At 43.5% G+C, this 14,718-nt stretch overlaps 1 protein-coding gene across 1 annotated transcript; it reads left to right on the forward strand.

Annotated features, from left to right (window-relative positions):
• Nucleotides 1–951: 951 nt before the first annotated feature.
• On the forward strand, nt 952–7,572 carry LOC149328527 (uncharacterized). The gene is made up of 5 exons (XM_089559009.1): nt 952–1,038; nt 1,315–1,615; nt 3,903–4,214; nt 5,248–5,541; nt 7,466–7,572. The coding sequence occupies exons 1-5, from the start codon at nt 952–954 to the stop codon at nt 7,570–7,572; spliced, it is 1,101 nt and encodes a 366-aa protein (XP_089415135.1).
• Nucleotides 7,573–14,718: the final 7,146 nt, after the last annotated feature.

Consider the following 14,718-nt stretch of genomic DNA (forward strand, 5'->3'; position numbering starts at 1 on the left):
TCCCCAAAAAGAAAGCACGATCTAAAAGCACTTATATTATAAACCTATACAGCCCGCCCAGACAGAAAGATGGGGACTTTATTAGGCTCTTTACGGAGGCGAAAAAGTTAGCGGGGAACAACACCCTAGTAATAGCAGGTGATTTCAACGCCAAGAGCCCGAGGTGGGGCTACAATAAAGACGACAAGAAGGGACGTGGCATTTGCGCTGCAGCAGAACAGGCAGAGTGCGAATTGCTAACCGACGAACATCACCCAACTAGACAGGGGAACAGCGTCAGTCCAGACACGTGCCCTGACTTAACCTTCGTAAGGGGCGCCAGACAAGCAGAATGGGAGAACCTGCTCGAGAACCTTGGAAGCGATCACCACATAATAAGGATCAGCACAACCGCAAACAATATCAAGCGGAAAATAGGCAAGGTCCGCCTAACGGACTGGGACGCCTTCAGAGCACACTGCAAGCAGATCAAGGGCGACATTGTATCTGCGGAGGAGTGGAGCCAGCAACTCAGACAGATCCAAGAACTCTATACTAAAGAGGTGGATACAACCGAACAAACTCCGGAGGTGGACAAGCGGCTCCTCAAGCTATGGGAGGCGAGACGCAGGCTTCCGGTTAAAAAAATTGCGTATGCTAGAAGTGCATGAATTGGAACAAATTGGTTGTTCCTCATGGTGAAGCACGTTAAAGTTTTGAAAGACAGAAACGGAGTGAAGAGACAACACATAGTGCAATCAATGGTGTCTTCGTTCCATTTCTCTCTGCAAAAAGCTTAGTGCATTTCACCATCATTATCTGTGTTCAGATATAGCGTCGTTGAAAAATATGACCAGTCAACTGGTTTGCTTCTCAGCGAAACAATGGAGCATTTACAGCTCCTCTCAACACCAAATGGTATTGAAAGGTGAGAGCAAGCGTTCTCCTTAGGTTACTCTGATTTAGAGCTTAATGGTTGCCAAAAGTGCTCCATCACAAAGCTACGAAACAAACCCCATGCTGGACTATTTTTCGCGCAGCGGGGGCAGATTACCTCGCGTAAGAGTAGATATTGTAAAAAGGTACCCATGTGTGCTAGTTGGTGTACATCAGACATAACTTCACCAGCGAAAGAACGAGACACCAGGAGAAGAAGAACACCAGCGTTGTCCTGTGTTGTTCTCCTGGTGTCTCATTCTTTCGCTGGTGAAGTAGATATTGCTTCATCAATTGCATTGGTTGTTTGTTTGTTTTTTCATATCGCTGGCATTGCTACGGAATGCATTGGTTCCGGGCTTCTGAGTGTATTTATAACTGACTTAGTTTTTCTTACAGGTCCCTCCGGATGTGCAGGCCTTGACCATTACTAATATTACAGAAAAATCAGCCACAGCTAATTGGGTGATACCCAAAGGAAAGCTCGGCCGAATCATCGTGGAAGCGAACATTGCTGACACCGACACAAACCAGGCTACACTTCGCTGTGCTGTCGTTTCAGCACATGAGACCACTGCAACTTGTGAGGGCCTTAAGCCCTGCTCAAACATCACCGTCACAGTGTGGACACAGGTCAGAAGACCTTTTTGGCGCAGCTCAGAGGGAGTGACCACCAACGTAACTTTCGTACCCGGCCAAGGTAAACGTCAACATGCTATGAATCTCTATTTTCCGAAACTTAGCGCAAAAAAACGAGGACACCGAAGAAGGCACAGACACGACGCGAGCGCCTCCCCGATTTTACCGCCACTTTTTGGAAAAGGCAAAAGCTCCAACTCGCCCAATTTAGCGTACTTGTACCAATCTCAAGCTGTGGATGTGAAGGCCTACAAAATACGGTGATTTTATTTTTGGGATCAAGAGGTAACGAGGGCAGTAACAATATATGTGTGTGTGTGAGCAGAGATAGCTTACAGACTTAACGTAAACGATTCTGTCTGTAGCAGTTCTGGGCGGCTCATGAAACATGTACAATTAAGCTTCTGCAGTAATAACATATTTCATGCGGGCGCGGCAATGGGAAAATAATAAATAGAGACGGAGGGCCACTATACAAACACTGCAGAAAGGTTCCGATGATTTTTGCATGATGCTTCTCGCAGTCTTCGCGCTGCAGTCTTCCCGATTTTGGTGATAGTTGTTCGATCTTATGTTACGAGCGAAGCTATGAAATGTTCCTAACATATAGTCCAGGTGTAAGACGAATTACGGCAGGAACAAAAATCATGCTCGTGTGTGCCTGCCGCAAGTTCTTTTGGAATTCATCACGTATCCGTCCGAGTAGCATAGTACAACAAATTCAAAGAGGGCGTATTTCTTCTGTGCGCGCATTGGCCCGATTTATGAAGGATGGATGCTGTGATCGCTTTTGTTGCCTCTATCCTAAAGTATAGTAAGCTAAATGGCCAAGGAAGGTAATGAGGGCTGGGCACCTTAGCCAAGTTTGTGTTCCCACAGCCAGCGTATCCCAATCAGAACCGGAGCATACTTCTGTGATTGGTTGTGAAAACTGATCTGAAAATCTGGACGGTCCAGAAAGCACTGGCAACACGCCGATTGCTCCTTTGCTGATATTACTAAACACTGACACTGCAAAGCTAAGTCGTAGGTTCGTAGGGCCCTGTCGGCCTGCGCATTGAGCCTACCGGCACTCGCGAGTGGATGCGATTTGAATGGTTGGGTAAAATATGTGCGCACTGACCCTAAGTTAAAAACGTTATCGTTCACGCGTCTTGGCCGCCCCACGAAAATTACATTCATGTTTCTGTAAGGAAAATCTACTGTGTCTTGGGGACCAGCTCCTCCCCACTGAGAGATGTCGCCGGAAAAACTGCGTGACGGCGTTCAGCCAGTACTGGCGACTCCGGGCACCTCGTCCGCTGCATGAACGTTCTAACCACGAAGAACCATCCCTATGTCACGGACCACGAATACAGGAAAGGATCTAGAAGGGCGCTTTGGAGCCTCGTTAAGCTTCCCTAATTGCCCTTAGTTTGACAACATTGCACTTAAATGTTGCTAGTTTTGCGAAACGAAACGTCGATGCATATGCTATCAGCAAGAAAGATTACCGGCTTTTGCTCTGTGGGAAAAAAAGTATTTCGATGCAGTAACGCAATTTAACCACCTGACATTCCTCCGGGTGTCTGGAACAAGCTTGTTGCGTCAGCTGGCAGCATTGCTGACCCGCTGGTTCGTCACGCAGCGCAACACCAATGGTTTTTTTTTTCGAGCATGCAGTCATCGCGTGAACTTTTGTGACAGGTAGTATACCTCGTAAGCAAAGCCCTGAGAGCGGTAGTCAGGGCATAGAACGAGCGGATTTGCTTTACTCAGCTCACCTCGATGCTAGAGTTAAATAATTATTTTGGCAGTCACTTTCTTTAGCCAACTTTCCTAATATCACCCACATCCAACGCAATGCTAATCGCCAAAGGCAAGGGCATATGTACTGACCGCGAAGTTTTTCTTTCAGTAGAGGACACAAGAATATTTGCTCCGGTGGAACCTCCGCCATAGCACGCATGTGTCCGGCAATGTGCTCTAAAAAATATGCCAGTGTTAGCGTAGGGTTCCACTACCAAAGCAGTTACTTGCGCTCCCTCTTGCGATGTCATTTGAGGTACTTTGAGTGCAGAAAAAGAAGCACAGGATTAGCATGTGTCCTATCGTTTTGGCTTCCAGTTAATTCAAACACTAAAAGTAAGAAGTGGACGTTGTTTCGCTCAAGTTGTACTCTCGCTACTGGCCTCTTCTTCGCCTTGGGAAGAGTGAAAATTGGGGCAGTTACTATGTGTGTTAGTGACTGAACAATTCCTGGATTGCACCGAAAGTGTTGCTGGCTATTTTCTATCTGTTTACAAGTAATAACACTCAAAAGGCACCGCCCAATGCAATCTCAAATTTTTATTTCTCCAATGACGCAGCTCCGGACACGCCAAAAAACCTGTCATTTTCGGCTAAATCTCCCTCGAGCAGCCTTCTTCAATGGGAGGTTCCGAAGATGGTTCAGGGTGCGTTGCCCTCGATCTGGGTGAACATATGCGACTCGTTCCGCACATGCCCTCCGGGAACGGAAAAATCAAGCTGCACCCAATTTGCCCCATCTGAAAACCAACTGGAGTTCAGCACCAATGCCGACCGTGACTACTGCATTATACTGAAAGCAAGTTCCCGATGTCGTGACACCGAACTCCACAGCCTTCTGATTTCTAAGAAGGTCTCAACGCCCGTGTTTGGTGAGGACCCTATCTTTATTTGTCAGGAGTGCTCCATGCCCATGCAGCGACGTTTTTGTGCACAGAAACTTGCATAATGCAAGTTGCGGCTCAAAGAAAGTTCTCTCTTGTGGAAGCTGGTGAAACGGCTTAATGGGTAAGTTACACCTCCCGCATTACGTGCGGGCGCTGCAGAACCCCTTCTTCAGTATCTACGGGTGCCAGCCGGTGATGCAGTAGGTGCAAGCTATGCCCTAGCCTGGTGCACGGTTTATCGGGGGGTTAGGCGCGGGATTTCACTTTTTTAATTGTTAGTGCGAACAATAGAAGTTCGACAAAACGGCCGATATGCTCAGCAAGTAAGTTTTTTACCCCAATTTGTATGTACCACAATATCTTGTGTCATGGCACCCTTTGGCCAAAGCAGCACTTTCGTCAGCAATGTTCATGACCACCATCATGAAATGGTGGCAGAATTGTACATGTGATAACACTGGCAATAACTGGCTTAACAACCCGCGCTACACATCGACGTCATAGGTTCGTTTGTGGCCAAGGTGAGTTCTTGACGTCTTCACTACGCCTCGGAGTTAGTGCCTGTTACCAAACATTCTTCTTAATTCAATTTGGGAAAAATTGGCAACGGAACTACGCCAACTACGCGTAAAATCACCTTCGGCGTTGTAATTTCCGGCAGCAAGTGTTAATGGATATCTTGGCTTCTTTGGTTTGCTTATTCAACAAATTACTTGATTCTTAAGAGCCGTTCTCTGCGAGATCACAGGGGCTTTTCAGCGCTTGCGAATTTTTTACCCTTATTGCGAAACTACTCAATTAAATGAACGCTGTATCGACATTCACACCTATTTCATCCTCCTCAAATGTGAAATGCAGCAAACGAAGAGAGCCACATTTCCTTCTTTTTCAGACAACTTGACACATATTATCCATTTAGTACTGTGAAGTACATTGGTTTTTTCAAACCCAGAATCTGCCGATATTCTGGGAGATGAATTTATGCTATCATATTTTATTTCTTCTTTCATGCACTCAGAGCCTGGAAGATTTGTCATCGAAGGAAGAGCTCTAAACTCAAAATCGGTGGAAATAGTGGTTCATCCTCCTGAGATCAAAAATGGACCGCTGGATAAGTGCAACGGGACCCTACAGAGTCGCAGCGATAACCACACATTCACGTGCGATAACGCCGACAGTGGACCCGTAAAAATCAAGATAGGAAGTCTTCACCCTGAAACTAATTACACCTGCACTGTTCAGTTCATGAACAAACGAAAGGATGGCCAAGAAATGGCCACCTCTGAATCCATATGGGTTGTAACTCCGGTCGGTAAGTTTGAAAGCGGCAATTTCCATGCGACTTTCCTACAGAAGATCCATTTTAGCCAGGCCTGCTACTGTTTTTTTTTTTGCAGTCTGGCTGTACTGTTTCGGCCAGCTTACAATGAACGCCATTTTGATTTAAACCTAAATTGCAGATGTAAAGCTGGTAAAAGGAAGTTAATTAATTATTCTTGTGTTCAGAATCGGCGCGTGCTCTATTAGGGAAGACATAGCGGAGGACTCCGGAATAAGATTATTTTTATGTGAAACAGGTCAGGATACCCGTCTGTGACCGCCTGTGCACTGCATGCACGGTTTACACGGTTTACACGGTTTACAGGGATTCCGGTGTGACATTCGTGAGAGTGCACATTTCTGTTTTCATGCAATCCCTACTCCAGTATGTGTTAATGACATGCGTCGGTGTGCGTGTTCAAGACATGAGTTTCGCGCGCGTCTGCTCACCGCGATGAGAGGGCCAACCAGTATTTGTGTGTATGGACTTCACCTACGAAACTCATTGTATTATGCCATCATCAACCTTCATTGGCACTTTCCCTTTCCTCCCCTTCCCTTTCCCCAGTGTGGAGTAGAAGGCCAGGGCCATGTAACTACGTGTCGACCTCTCCTCTTTTTCCTCTCATTAAAATTCCTTTCTCTCGCTCTCTGTCTCCGGAATGACTTAAATTACCTGGGTCTCTTTACCGTGCGCTCATATCGCACTACAGACGGGCGTTTTTATATCTAGGCTTCATTCAAATAAGGCTGCTGCTTCCTTTTAATCTATCATTTTAAAGGCACCATCAACTTACTCAAGTACGCAAAGCATGTTTGTCATTTCACGATGTTCCAACTTTGCTCCCTTCTTAGGCGAAAACAAAGGGCTGGGACTGGTTTGTGCTAACTTCACTGTGGCCTCATGGATAGGCAGTACTGCGGCAATAATAAGTGAAATTTCAGCGAAAATTTAAATTTGTCTCCACTGAAAACAATCTAATTGTTTAAATTGGCCTTATTCGACAAGTGTTTATTCATTGAGGTAATGTCCTTCGATATTATTGTTCCTTTGTTTGCCTGGTCACGTTAGGAAAACTATCCTGTTATTCTGATAGGCACACTTTAAACTCCTGTTCTTTTCGCTCTGCTGATGTCCAGATCGCGCAGGACAATTGGATGCATCATCCCTCGACTGTTTCAAGATTTTCACATGACTACCTTACTGCTGCCGCTGATCTCGCCAATCAGTGTATTTTCCACACTTTTACAGCTGGAGCCTGCACCAAGGCAGCGGCATTTGTGGTCATTAGTCCATGAGGGCGTACTATAGAACTTCGCAAATTTCTCTCGGTCGTGTCGCCAGCTCTTATGGGTCTGAATGTCTGGCCATAGCAGAAGCAATCGCCCCCCCCCCCCCCACTCCAGCTATTTCTTTCGTCCTAGTATTCCCTCTTCTTTCTTCGCTTCCTTGGGGCCTAGCCTTGAATTTCCAGTCAAATTATACCCTTCATCTTTTTTCTTCTTAATTGGGATTTCGTTTAAAATTTTAATTTTTTTTTCTTTCCTTAGCCTCGCTTCATTTACCTTGATGGCCTTCAGGCTGTGATAGATTTACTAGAAGAGGTAATCCCTGATTTTCTTTTTTTTTACTTTTGCCCATTTTTGAAGAACTCCAAAATTAGAATGAGGAACTCAAAGGTTGCTGAAATGTGAAAACCTAACGTGCTATGTTGGGTGTTTAGTACATCGTAGGAGTGAGTTAAACGTAGCGCGCAAGCGTGGCACCTAGAAAAGATACGCCCACAGAACATCACGTGCATCAACAGCGTTGTTACAACACTATCTCGAAACTCACTCTATTTTTGGTGCTGATATTACCTTAGGTACAAATGAAGAATACTAATTTTTTTTCCTTTGTCCGTTTTCCTCCATAGACCGGAAAGAATCTTCACCTGACAGCGGTGTCTCTTTTACGGCCGAGGCACGAATCATCGTCCTAGGCCTGGGACTCTTGCTTGTGTGGCAACCGGGGAGACCATGATAATGACGACTTGGCGGAAGACGTCCTATGTCGCCTGAGGGTACATGTGAATAGTGCGGAGTCAGTGCTGTCAGGCACGTGATAGAGTGGCCTATGTATGCCAGGTGTTTCAGGGAATCCCCATATCGCAGATTCAGATTATGTATGACCAACTGGCCCCACAGTGTACTCTGTTTAATTATTACCTCGTACTTATTTTTACTTCCGCCTTACCTTGGGCAGAGCAGGTAGTCTTAGGAAGTGCCTGCATATTGACTGATGGTATCTCTTTGTATTTGGACGAGGTCTATGGGATAGATAACAAAGCACCTTTTACATAGCTACATAACAACCAAAAGGAAAGCGCTGGCATGCAATTAAAAGAGGCCGAGAATTGGGAATATTACAGCTCTACAAAGCTACCTCAAAGGGTAGTTTTTTGCGTTCCTTCTTTCCTTGAAATTCTCTTCCCCAAGCTCTGCACAGACGAAGGCATCGCGCTCCTTTGTTGGGCATAGGCGCTTTCGTAGTGGCCTGTATACTGTGCTTTCACTGTGTGACTGTGTCCTTTATTGTGTTGCGGCTTTGCTTTTGTCTTGTTTTGTTTTGATTATGTTTTTACTTTTTGATTTTTGTTATGACTTACTCGGACCATGACTACACTGTGACTTCGGTTTTCCAGTTTTTTTTAATTCTTTCGCGACTACACGCTGTGCATTTTCTGCATGTGACTGTACATTTTACTGCGACGTGTCTTTAGTTCGCGCTTCTTTTTAGTTTTTTTTTTACTGCTGTGTTTTTCTCTAATTTTTTCATTCTTTGGAACATTTACTCCTTTCTCATATATCTTGATTTGGCGTTAAGCCTGGCAAAGCTTTGCTGTTCCGGGCACCTTCTCTATTGCTTTTATGTTGTTTACCGTTTCTGAGAGAACCAATAAAAGGGATAAAAGGAGTTTAATTACGTCTCAGTCCATGCGAAACGAGATACAGTTTGCGATGTATCCTCTCCGATTTTTGCCCTAAAGTATGTGGGTATTTATTCACTTGTGTAAAGCACTCATCCAGAATAACTTCGCGGGAAAAAAATGTCCTGGTCATGTGACAGCCCTTAGAGTTTCTCAGACGACAGCAGATGTTGGTCTGACGAAAAAAATTACACATAAATCTAAGATTCGAATTTTCGCCCAAAAAGTGTTTATATACAGTGCATATGCATTATGCTTCTTCTGTCGCAGAGGAAGGAATTTTCAGCATAAAGTATTTATATTGTATTAATTTACCATTTTACACCAAGAAGTATCATTTTTACTATTTTAAAGCACTTTTGAAACTGTTTTAAATTTTCATAGAAATCTAACATTTTACTTTTGCGCTCAAAAAGTCTTTATAGATAATGCATATCCATTATGGTTTTTTTTTGCACAGGAAGTAATTTTCAGCAAAAAGTTTTTGCACTGCTTTCGTTCACTATCTTACACCAAGAAGCATCCTCATTACTGTTTGTCAAACAGTTTGCCACAAAAACCAAAAGGTAACATTACCAGAAAAATTTGTACCAAATTTTCACCTCTAATACAAGTCTTATTTATTTAGAAGAATGCTAGAAAATTTCATAGCTACAGCTTTTATTACGACGTCTAGACACCCAAACTTTAAAAACTTTCAAGATGTCACCCCAATATACATAGGCTTTATACTGTACAGCTCGAACTTCAGAAAAAGCTCTTTTTTTCAATTCTTGCTCCAACTTAGGAAATGGCGCTATTTTGAAAAGACTACAGCACATAAGGGCGCAGTGTCAAGACGGGCTGCGCAATAGAAAGCATAATAAGAAAGAAAGGACTACAACTGCGTAGTTGTAAGACATCAACTACCCCCGCAGGAATTACATTCACAGCGTGTTGAAAGTAAATTATAAACATAAACATTAAGTTTATCCTGTTTTCCGATCCACACTGCCCTTGTTACGTCTTTCAACCCTCTAATAAAATTTTTGAGGCGAGGTTGTGCTGTGTACCAAAAACGCACGTGTAGCTAAAATTATCCCAACTTACAGGAGTGGCCGCCGCGGTGGCTCGGTGGTTATTGCGCTCGGCTGCTGACTCGAAAGACGCGGGTTCGATTCCGGCCACGGCTGTGGAGTTTCTACGAAGGCGAAATTCTAGAGGCCCATGTACTGTGCGATGTGTGTGCACGTTAAAGAACCACAGGCAGTGGAAACTTCCGGAGCCCTGCACTACTGCATCTCTCATAGCCTTAGTCGCTTTGGGACGTTAAACCCCATAAACCAAACTTATAGTACTGATTTAATATGTGTGCCCTCAGGACATTCCCTATGTCATAGGAGCCAGTCTTCCACCTTCAGTTTTATTTCAAACAGAACTGGCGTATATGTTACCTATACTGTTGGGACCAAAAAGGACTGAAACTCCAGTGCCTATTACGTTGTCTCTTTTTTTTCGTTGCTTGATAAGCGAAGCATATTTTAAAGCGAAGTACAGCATTGGTCAAGCATATACAGGCCGCCGCATTCAGTGTCAAGTTATGAGGGCCATTCTGCGTCATCAGTGTCGCACATCTCGAGGAGGTGAGGGAATCACTCTTCTTGACATCTTACGAAGCTTAGGACTCGCACAGCTGTTTGTACCTCCGCCACATGACATAGAAGCAGATTCCTGGGGCTGTAAGTTTCTGACGATGGCTGTAGTTTGACAGACTCGAACATGCAATGCTAATTACCAAGAACCTTTGCGGGTAATTTATTTTTTATATTTACTCCATTAAAAATTTTATGCCCTAGCTTCCATTTCTAAGGCTACTTACTAGCCGCGCAGGTTCTAAGCCAATTAAGTAAAGCTAAAATCCATGGACCCTCCTTATCCTGTACTCTCTACTAGATATTCTTACTTTAGTGGCCATTATACTGTTACCTTGTTCAAAGACAGCTTGCGGGTACCAGCGTATTCGCAAACTGCAATAATATAAATGAGCAGCACTTCTTCTAATTATCTGGAAATAATACCGCTTTTTCGCACAAAACTTGAGCCCTACTTTCTCTTAGAAAAGGCACTACTGAATGGGAGAACTAAGGTCTTCGCAGCGCGTGGCTTACATAGAAAACCAGTCACAATAGGCTATATGTAGTACCAGAGTTAAGGTTTAATTGACCGAGTCCAGAGCCAAAACGGCACCTTAATAGAGGACTGTTTCGCCCGCAGCGTCAGCGGAACATTGCATGAAGTTATGCAATCGCAACAACTATTTTTTTTTTAACCCGTGAGTATGCTCGAGTTGTATGATGCGCACCTTTTTTTACGAATTTCGAGCCTTGAAATGTCATGCACGTTACAATCGCATTCCAGACCGAAACCAAGCTAGCAACAGTGGCAGCGTCATTGCAATCACAATACACCGGTTAAGCCTTTCGGAGCTTTGCAGTTGGCTTGGGTGGCATCTTGGCGACGTTAGGCCTCAGTATGCAACTGGCGCGTGTAAGTCGACGTGTTGTTTAGAAAAATTACCATCCGAGATTTCAAGGCCTAGCAGCAGGCTGTACGTGCCCCGTGACGGTGGTCGCTCCCTCCCGAATGCCTAGAACTGCATTTTTCTTAAAATGGTAAATTTGTGCGTAAACCACTCCTCTTAAATAAATTAGAAAATTAGGAGTTATTTATACCCGGTTCACTCGCTGTGTTGTTCGCTTCGCCAGACGAGTGGCACCTAGCGCGAGCCGCGACGGAAACTTTCCGGTACATTCGGAAACCTGCGGAGCATGGATCGCTCTGGAATCCGAAACTTCACAGCCGTTTCAAGGCCGGTTTCCAGCCTGCCAGGCTGGCCAGAAGGTATGCCAGGCCGCACCGGAGTATGGGAAGCGTTGAATGTGCGTTGTCTTATCTTCATTATCTCTGAAGGTATGCAAGGCCGCAATGGAGTACAAAAGGCATAGAAACTGCGTTGTGTTATCTTCATTATCTCCATTCGCCTTACTCGGCTTCCCCGGCAAATGGGTGTTTACATAGTAATAAGATCGCAGATATGAACGTCGCTGCGCGCTTCCGCAAAATTGATTTCTTTTTCCATTTTTTCTCGAGTGAAAATCAGGGGGTGTTGCCATCGGTGCCGCGTTAGAACCAGGTTTTCTCCGAAGCATGCTATTGCCATCTGACGGGAAAACTGTGAAAGCGAACTGTGTGGGCTTGCTTACGACAGCGGACAGATGGCGCAAGCAGGGGCCCTGCCGAACCTTTGCTGATCGTGAAAGCCAGCCGCAACTACTCCCATAAATCTGCGTAAAAGACGCATCAAACATTGTTTTCAAATAAAATTATTAAAAAAGGTGTACTTGTAATTACCTATATTGGGAATGGAATGTTATCAATACAAGGCAAAGTCCACCGCTTCGAGAAGTGAAGATAATTGGAAGTGTACTATAATCAAGAAGAAAATATATAAAGACCTCCGAATTTTTAGGTTTTAGGCGATTTGACGCCCCATTGCTTCAGGTAGTAGGCACTCTTGAGATTCCAATTTTCTTCAGATGTGACGTCGTGAATTTTTATTGGTTTTTATAACTGTAAACATACTTCTATCTTTTGCAAAAAGAAATAATGAGAATATATATAGTGCCACTCAGAAGCTACCGGCTAAATTGTTAATTTCAGAGTACTAAATGAACCGGAAAGTAAAAATAAATGAATAAATGGCTAGCTTAAACACGTGCAAAAAAAAAAGACGAAGGAAACGGTCAAGGATTACCTCAACTACCGGTGTGGAGCATTTTAGCAATTTAGGGCTCTGCTTTCTTCTGTATATACAAAGTTTTGCATAAAGGTTTTTGCATTCTTCATTGTTATTTTCCTCGAAATACAAATTTGTCACTTCTGTACATTTATGCCAGCATGGATAAATTTACACTCACAAACTTTTCTTTTCAAACTTCGCACGCTCATTTATTACATACGAAGGCATAAAAATTGTTTAGGATTATTTGAAATTCACTAAACTTTTTCATCGCGTGTGCATATTAATTGAATAACCATGGTTTTGGAAAGCCAATTTAACTGCGTATTTTCTGCTTTTGGCAATAGTTGGCCGCAACTCGCCACAAATTCTTTGTTGTAATAGGTGCACCTGGATAATTACAAGCTGTTATGATGTGCATTAGATTGTTAGCGAATTACAGGTTGGCGTGAGGGTAAATTTAGCAATTTTCAAAGGGAGACATTACTATTAAAAACAAGGAATAGATTTCTAATCCTTATATACACTAATGATCCTCTGCCTACCAGTTCAAAACAACAGCAAAAAAAAAAAACAATCTTATTCGATCAAAAAAAGAATTTTTCCTTCCAGAGTGGTGTTTTCCTTTAAGTCTGGCGCTATCGAAGGGGGCTCTATAATTATAATAATAACTTCCTAACAATAAACTCAGACTTGACCCTTCGGCTTATCTTTCCCCAATGCCAACACGGAGTACACGACACCATCACAGAGCTCTTTTAAAACAACATTTTGCCCGGACCAATTCGTACAAGTTTTCCTTTTTCCCACACACCATATTCGACTGGAACTCACTAACCGAACCTAATCAACCCTGAAATATCAGACGAGTTCTTCAGACACGTTTCATAATGCGTATTATGTTTTTTTCCTGCTTTTTCTTGCACTGCTGTATTGCTGTATTACTAAATTATTGTTGCTGTATTGTTGCATTTTTGTTGCTATAATTTTGCTTTTTGAGAACCGGCCCTTCGTGCTTGGACCTAACCATGGTCTGCAGTATGTGCATAAATAAATAAATAAATAAAAAATCCAGCGGATGTGCAGAGGGAGAGAGGGAAACTGAATGGTGGCCTGTTTTACTCATCGTTTGATACAAAGGTGATCAATCATTTATTCAGGTCTTCTGCTCAGTTTATGTCACAGACATTACTGTCATGAAATACTGTCATGCCATGACAGTATTTGGGAAGAGGAGTGAGGTTTGCTGCGACCCTCTAAGGCTCCACTGGCTTTAAGAACAGCATATCCTATAATGTTGTACATCCCTGTGTCGAGGATGGCTTGGTCGGCCTGTGGAGCGCTGGAAATGAGCGATAGCATAATAAAAACAACGCATTACGGGTATGAAACAGCCTAGAGAAGACAAGAGTACCAATGGCGTACAAGCAAATAGAAAAATTGCACGAACTATCACACAAATAACAAAAATATAGCTTAAAACACGAAAAAAAACATGACGATGGCCAAGAGCTAAAATAGGGTAAAATTTTTTAATCTTGGGGTATAGGAAAAACTCCCTCTTTAATCTACAAAGCAAGCTGGTGCCCGTTGCTACCACTATATATAGCGGACACCAATAAATATTTACTAGGGCACTTAACGTCTAACGTGCGGTTAATGCGAAAGCATTGAAGGTGTGTTTCGTACCTATCCACTATTTCGGGGGCGGCGCAACAAATTTCGGGCCGGGTCCAGGTTGACTTCGAACTTTTGAGATGGCCCACAAACTTTTTTTCGACGGTTCGCCCGGGCCAACTCGAAATTTCCGAGTTGCCTCACCAAAATTCAAGAATAGGCTGAGATTGACTTGGAACTTTTCGGATGTACCTGTAAATTTGTTGCGTGGGTTGAACCGCGCCAACCCCAAATTTAGGGTTTTACCCAGATATTTAGAGGATGCCCAAAGTTCGACTTTGATCTTTTCGGGTCGGACCACTACATTTTTTTCGAGGGTTCACCCTGGCCGACTCTAAATCTGGTGTGGACTCCCAACTTCTCGATAAAACCACTCACTGGAACGGTAGTGCCCCCTATTTTTTTTTTACCTGATTCAAGTGGCGCTTTTGAATTTGGCGCCGGCTTCTGATTTGTCTTTGGGGTACTGACGTAACAGTTTTGGTTGACCAATCTCAGGTTTTCTAACTTCCGCGCTCCGCTTTCGCCACGTGGCTTTATACAATGTACAACCATTTAAGCCTAGCTTGAGTTACACTGCTAAACATTTATTATGCTGTCGAAACAGGCGTGGGAAAGATTTCATTCGATCACCATCAAAGAGGCTGTATAAAACATCAGTATAACCTCCGTGGGAGTTTTTTTTTTTTTGACATACATTGCCACCTGATGGGAGAATAGTGAAATCCTAATGGGAAGTATTTCT

The sequence above is a fragment of the Amblyomma mixtum genome, chromosome 9 (assembly GCF_055824585.1).
Source record: "Amblyomma mixtum isolate Tamu chromosome 9, ASM5582458v1, whole genome shotgun sequence".
NCBI lineage: Eukaryota > Metazoa > Arthropoda > Arachnida > Ixodida > Ixodidae > Amblyomma > Amblyomma mixtum.

Excerpts from the sequence above, each read along its gene's own strand:
- LOC149328527 (XM_089559009.1), top strand. The coding sequence starts at position 952 with ATGGTTGCCAAAAGTGCTCCATCACAAAGCTACGAAACAAACCCCATG. Across the intron at positions 1,039-1,314 it reads GCGGGGGCAGATTACCTCGC|GTCCCTCCGGATGTGCAGGC; the intron begins GTAAGAGTAGAT and ends TTTTTCTTACAG. Across the intron at positions 5,542-7,465 it reads ATGGGTTGTAACTCCGGTCG|ACCGGAAAGAATCTTCACCT; the intron begins GTAAGTTTGAAA and ends TTTCCTCCATAG.